General features: G+C 44.3%; 1 protein-coding gene across 1 annotated transcript in view; it reads right to left on the bottom strand.

Moving 5' to 3' along the window:
- Nucleotides 1–3706: 3706 nt before the first annotated feature.
- Nucleotides 3707–7500, bottom strand: part of ZPR1 (ZPR1 zinc finger) — a 12506-nt gene continuing 8712 nt past the window's right edge. Inside the window, exon 6 of the mRNA XM_075606604.1 lies at nt 3707–3832. Coding sequence (XP_075462719.1) covers nt 3707–3832 — 126 coding nt within the window. The remainder of the gene's footprint in view (nt 3833–7500) is intronic.

Raw genomic sequence — 7500 nt, 5'->3', positions numbered from 1 at the left:
CACTGAAGGAAACAGGCAGCACTCGCACTCACTGGGGGAAACAGGCAGCACTCACACAGACTGAGGAAAACAGGCAGCACTCGCACTCACTGAGGGAAACAGGCAGCACTCGCACTCACTGGGGGAAACAGGCAGCACTCACACACACTGAGGAAAACAGGCTGCACTCGCACCCACTGAGAGAACCAGGGAGCACTCACACTCAGAGGGAAAAAGGGAGCACTCACACAAACTGAGGGAAACAGGGATCACTCACACTCACTGAGAGAAACAGACAGCACTCACTGAGGGGAAACAGACAGCACTCACACTAACTGAGGGAAACATGCAGCACTCATACTCACAGAGTAGAAACAGGCCACACTCACACCGGGAAACAGGCAGCGCTCACACTCACTGAGGGAAACAGGGAGCACTCACAGAAACAGCATTCACACTCACTGAGGAAAACGGGCAGCGCTCACACTCACTGAGGGAAACGGAGCTCTCACACTCACTGAGGGAAACTGGCAGCACACACTAACTTAGGGAAATAGGCAGCACTCACTGAGAGAAGAAACAGGCAACACTCACTGAGGGAAACGGAGCACTCACTGAGGAAAACAGGCAGCACTCACACTCACTGAGGGAAACAGGCAGCACTCACACACTGAGGGAAACAGGTAGCACTCACTGAGGGAAACAGACAGCACTCACACTCACTGAGGGAAACAGGCAGCACTCACTGAGGGAAACAGACAGCACTCACTCACTGAGGGAAACAGGCAGCACTCACTCTCACTGAGGGAAACAGGCAGCACTTGCACTCACAGACATACACACAGGCAGCACTCGTACTCTGAGGGAAACACAGGCAGCACTCACTCACTGAGGGAAACACGCAGCACTCGCACTCACTGAGAGAAACACAGAGGCAGCACTTGCACTCACTGAGGGAAACAGATGCAGCACTCGCACTCACTGAGAGAAACACAGAGGCAGCACTTGCACTCACTGAGGGAAACAGATGCAGTACTCACACTCACTGAGGGAAACAGATGCAGTACTCACGCTTGCTGACAGAAACAGGCTGCACTCACTGAGGGTAACTCACTTGTGTACATAGACAGGCCACAGTCACTACTCCATCAGGCTATCCTGCTTTGCAAACATGGTGATTGGTGTGTTGAAGTACTTTCATTGTAAGGCATGCCAGTATGCACGGAGACCATGCTATAGACTTGCTGCTGTGGGGTTTTCCTGGTTGGTGTAGAACGGACTCCCGGGTTGGCGTACAATGGAAGCCAGAATTGGCGTAGAAGGGTAGCCCGGGATGGCGTAAAACGGAAGCCCGGGTGGGTGTAGAATGGATACTTGGGTTGGCGTTGAACGGAATCCCGGGTTGGTATAGAACGGAATCCCGGGTTGGTATAGAACGGAATCCCGGGTTGGTATAGAACGGAATCCCGGGTTGGTATAGAACGGAATCCCGGGTTGGTATAGAACGGAATCCCGGGTTGGTATAGAACGGAATCCCGGGTTGGTATAGAACGGAATCCCGGGTTGGTATAGAACGGAATCCCGGGTTGGTATAGAACGGAAACCCGGGTTGGTATAGAACGGAATCCCGGGTTGGTATAGAACGGAATCCCGGGTTGGTATAGAACGGAATCCCGGGTTGGTATAGAACGGAATCCCGGGTTGGTATAGAACGGTATCCCGGGTTGGTATAGAACGGAATCCCGGGTTGGTATAGAACGGAATCCCGGGTTGGTATAGAACGGAATCCCGGGTTGGTATAGAACGGAATCCTGGGTTGGTATAGAACGGAATCCCGGGTTGGTATAGAACGGAATCCCGGGTTGGTATAGAACGGAATCCTGGGTTGGTATAGAACGGAATCCCGGGTTGGTATAGAACGGAATCCCGGGTTGGTATAGAACGGAATCCCGGGTTGGTATAAAAATGGAAGCTTAGGTTTGAACAAACTTATCTCTTCAAAATCCTGAGTCAATTGCCATCTACCCTATATTGCCTATAATGAGTTGTATTTATCGCTACTGGCACATTTTTCTATGAGCTATTGTAAATGACAACTCAATAACTAAACTAGGAGATGGACAAACACTACAGTGCCAAGCTCCTGAAAAAGTGAGGGAGGAATGTCGTCGCTAGATCTGCGTGACACCGTGCTTCACACGCATGAAGGATAAAGGCAGAGTGGAATGAATGTCGTCACTGGATCTACGTGACACCACGTGTCACACGTGAAGGATAAGACTAGAGAGGAATGCCTTCGCTAGATCTGCGTGACACAACGCTTCACACATGTGAAGGACAAAACCAGAGAGGAATGTCGTCGCTAGATCTGCGTGACACCACGCGTCACACGCATGAAGGATAAAACCAGAGAGGAATGTCGTCACTAGGGCTGTGTGGCAGCACGCGTCACACGCGTGAAGGATAAAAGCAGAGGAATGTCATCTCTAGACCTGCGTGGCAGCACGCGTCACACGCGTGAAGGATAAAACCAGAGAGGAATGTCGTCACTAGGGCTGTGTGGCAGCACGCGTCACACGCGTGAAGGATAAAAGCAGAGGAATGTCATCTCTAGACCTGCGTGGCAGCACGCGTCACACGCGTGAAGGATACAAGTAAAAGGCTTAAAAAAGGATAACGATGTTTTGCAATCACACTATAAAAAAAAAACATTGGTATTCGCAAAATGGGCTTATAAAAATCTAGTCCGTTGCGACATATCCTATATTGCTTACAATTAATTACTTTCATCTATTGTGTTACATAACGCTATTGACACAATTTGCCATAAAGTATTATAAATAGCAACAACGTATTTAAACAAAAGGATGGGAAAACTGCATAACTAAACCACTAACAGAGTAAGAAATACTCTCGGTCTCTCAACGATGGTCTGTGGGACACGCTGTTTAACAGTGAAGATAATAAAAAGCCCCTTCTCCTGCGGTTATAGCTGCGGAAAGGAGGAGCTATCATAGAATATCTATCACCTGCAGATCACAAATCAAAACAGCATAAGAACACAGATGGGAGGACTATGTATATAAATCCAATTGCGATTGTCTACAAATGGTGTATGTCTTACGAGAAAATCTCAAACAGACCGTCCAATAATGGCAATGGGAAAGGTAGCTGCAAAGCCTAATCACAAGAAAATGTCCAATAACCACATGTCCATAGCAGCGTAAGCGCTTTGGTACCCGCATGCGGTTTCAATGCTAAAGTCCAATCATCATGATAATGTACAAGGGGTGAAGTTCACATCAAAAGCAATCGAATGTGTGGTACATAGCCACATAAAACACAATAAGGCAGATAATAGGTGTACTGTCAGGATCGGGCTTAGGCCCCGCCCCCGTGATGCATCTCGCGACGTCACAGCAACCCACATGCAGGCACCGCGCTGCCAAAAAGGAAAACAGCAGGACGACACGGGCAACCTACGGCGCATGCTGGCTACACGCAGACACCGCTCGGACACAATCAAACAAGGGGTTAATTCTCTTAATTATTCCTCAGCTGCTGTGCACCCCGCCCTTGCCTATCAGTGGACAGCCGATGTCTGATTGCATTCATTACGCTGCAGCTGTGTGCTTTCCTACCATTGGCTGCCTGCCCTTTAAGTACTCAGCCAGCCCTGCTACAAACTGGCTGAGCATAAACTTTGGTTTATGTGTCTTGTGCTCCCTCAAGCTACTCGTTGGTTGTGCCTTATCTTGTCTTCCTGTGACCTCAGCTCGTACTTGGACTCCTGACATCTCGGCTCCCTTAACTTCGGTTCGCTTCTGGACTTCCACTCTCTCCTCGACCACGGCTACGGATACATGACAATTCTACACTCTCCAACCCCAGACTACGGCAAGTACCTTCTACCTACCTGACCTCTCCTACCCTGACCCGGCTATATCACCTCCACTCTGCACACCGGACATGGCTGCTCGGTTGTTGGTCGGTGGCTATCAACATCCCCACCTCAACCTCGCGGTCCCACCTTGTTTGTGGTGAGAACTTGTCACATGTACACAATGTATATGATAAGAGAGCGGAACATTCACTAACAAAGGCCAGGAAAATAGTAATATATAGGGCAAAATTGCACCCCTCCTATAATTCAAAACGGGAACCAAATGTGACGTATACCCTACAGAGGGAATAGAAATAATACAAAATGATAAAATAAAAGGATACGGGTATAATATATGCGATCAGCGCCACTTGTGTATAGTAGTATAGTATAGTACCCCCTATTATGCAGTGTCATATTTAACATGCTACATCATGCAATCTAGGGATCACGTAAAGATAAAGATATATATATATTATTTATATATATATATATATATATATATATATGAAAGAAAAAAGAAAAGAAAACAGGCGCACACCTAGTGCATTAAAGTTTAACAATAATTTTATGGAACATTTAAAACCAGACAAATGCCCACTCACAAGTAAAGCGTTATTTGAAAGCAGTTATGAGATTGGCCCTCATAAGCCAGTGGTGCCGTTCGAGCCTGTAATGGTGTCCTCTCGTGCGCGGTCTCCTTCTACCGGAAGTGACGCTCACCCGGTCTGGTGTCCCGCACAAAACGGAAGTCCCTCCAGGAAACCGAGGCCTCTCCTGACTGCCTCTAGCTGCTGCACCACCAATCAAGCCAAACGATGTGTCCACTGATCTGCTTTGCTGAGCCTCCCACAAGCTGCGTTCCTCTCAGTCTGCTCTCAGTGGGACAAATGTCTGCTCTGCTCTAGCCACGCCCTACGCGTTTCGTCATCGATGATGACTTCTTCAGGGGATACCCATTGGTTGTATCCCCACAGTATTTATAGTGAGGTTCATTTGCAAACATAATTAAAAACAATTAATCAATTACAACATTAATAAAACACTTTAAACTAGTCCATTGGTACAATTACTAATACTACACTGATCACAATGGACAAGTTCTAAGGACCACACTGTACTATTGGAGAATTTTATAGCTCATAAGATGTTAACAAATATATATGGGTAGAAAAAATGAATATTGTACTGAAACTACCTATTTGTGCAATAGAGATAATTGATAAATGTATTAAATCAACATGTAGTGCCATATAGATGTGTGGCTACTAATTGAATTACCAAGTACTTACTAGTTGGATAGAGTTAACCATACTTCATGACAATAGATGACAATTAGTTGTGATTCTATTCACAAAACATGATTGGCAATTTGGAACAAGATTTAATTGAGAGATCCCAAGAATTGGAGAATACTATCAAAACTGAATACCATCAATTAACCCCTTTATAGTATGTTCAGCAAACAATGTGCTACATAAATTAAACAAATCAGGTCTTAGGGCATGGTATAATACCTGTTGAATGATCCATCTGTGATTGATTGCAATTGGAGTCAGAGGTGGAGCAAAGAAGATGGTTTAAGCAAGAACAGAAGAATGCTCAGAAAGGCTAGCACCCCTAGAACCCCTATTTTCTATCACATTCCTAAATTGCACAAAGATATAGTTAAACCACCTGGGAGGCCTATTGTGTCGGGGATTGGCTCAATGACATCCAACGTGTCCCAATATGTGGATTATTATTTACAACCCCATGTCATCAAATTGCGTTCTTACATACGGGACACGTTGCATGTCATTGACTCCATCTCTGACATCAAGTGGAAGGATACCTATCACTGGGCTACATGTGATGTATCCTCACTTTACACCTGTATTGAGCACTTAAAAGGTATCGAGGCAATTAGTCACTTTTTAGAGTCAGATCCCGAGTTGCACTCTTCACACAGGCTTTTCCTATTAGCATGCATTAAATTTATGTTGAATCACAATTATTTTCTATTTGGAAACACGTATTATTTGCAAATCTGTGGAACGGCCATGGGGGCCAAATTTGCTCCCAGCTATGCTAACCTCTACATGGGACTGTGGGAGAGTACACATGTTTGGGGGAACGCTGCGCTGGGGGCGGGTTTGGTCTACTATGGCCGCTTCATAGATGATATCCTTATTATTTGGGATGGTGAGAGGGGGTCCCTGGAGGAGATTTTGGAAGCCTTTAATGATAACAATATGGGGTTAAAATTCACATATATTACACACCCAGATACCATAGTATTTTTGGATTTAGAACTATTTGTGGGTCCTCAAGATGTCATTCATACCAAAACACACTTTAAAACAGTGGCTGCGAACAGCTACCTACAATATGGTAGCAATCATTATAAAAAATGGTTAGACAATGTGCCAAAAAGTCAGTTCTACAGATTAAGACGCAACTGTTCAATGGACATAGACTTTTATACCCAGGGTACAGATCTTTCAATGAAGTTCCAGGAAAAAGGCTATGATATGGCAGTTGTTAACAAATCGTTTTCAGATGCCAGTTTACTGGATCGCGCGTCTTTATTGGAGAAATCCAAAAGTAAAACAATATCAAAAAATAAGGTTAACTCTACAGGTTCTGTACCTCAGTTTATTACACAGTTCAATCAGTCTGCCAAACAAATTAAGAAAATAATAAATGACCATTGGAACATCTTGGTTAGCGATCCAGAGATTGGTCACCTGTTGCCAACACATGCTCCTGTGATCTTCAGGAAAGCAAGGAGTATAAAAACAATAATTGCTCCGAGCAAATTAAAAACATCTAAGCTAGTCAACAATTGTAGAGTGGATGGATCTGTTCCCATTAGGGTTAAGGGAAACTTTGGATGCGGGAGAAGTAGATGCTTAACGTGCAAACATTTGATAAAAACCAATAAATTTAAATCTTATTCCAATGGGACATCACATGATATAGCAGAATATATCAACTGCCTTAGTGACTATGTGATCTATCTTATATCATGTGAGTGCGGTCTACAATATGTAGGCCGCACATCAAGAGCCCTAAGCACGAGGTTTTTAGAGCATCGAAGAAATATAATCAATGGGTGTCTAACACACAATCTCTCCCGCCACTATTGTAATGAACATTCGAAAGATCCTAGGTCCTTACGAGTTATGGGCATCGAGTTCATTCCCCCTACATTTATGAGTGGTGATCGTTTCAAAAGATTGTGTATGAGGGAGACCTATTGGATGTATATTCTAGATACTTTGCACCCAAGTGGACATAATGATCACATAGACATTAGCACCATAGTGTGATCACTCCAGGTGGGTGATCCTTCGGAGGTCTGGTTTGAGTGCTTCGGCACTCCCTCTGAACTATGGTGACATGTCAACTCTCTAAAATATTCATCCTTCACAGAATTTTTTGAGGAATTTTTTGAGGCATTTATTGCATTGCATTCCATTATGGCTATATATATTCCCAATAATGCATTGTACTGCGGATGTGTCTGTTTGAGTCCAGAACAGGTCTCAACATATATGTTTACATTTTTATACATTTTACACGTCATTACCAATAGAGGTTATACATTCATTCATATCATTAACTTCACATTTATATTTCATTATTAAAATATT

This window comes from Ascaphus truei, chromosome 6 (assembly GCF_040206685.1).
Source record: "Ascaphus truei isolate aAscTru1 chromosome 6, aAscTru1.hap1, whole genome shotgun sequence".
Lineage (NCBI taxonomy): Eukaryota > Metazoa > Chordata > Amphibia > Anura > Ascaphidae > Ascaphus > Ascaphus truei.
This window is presented reverse-complemented; position numbering and strand designations above follow the sequence as displayed.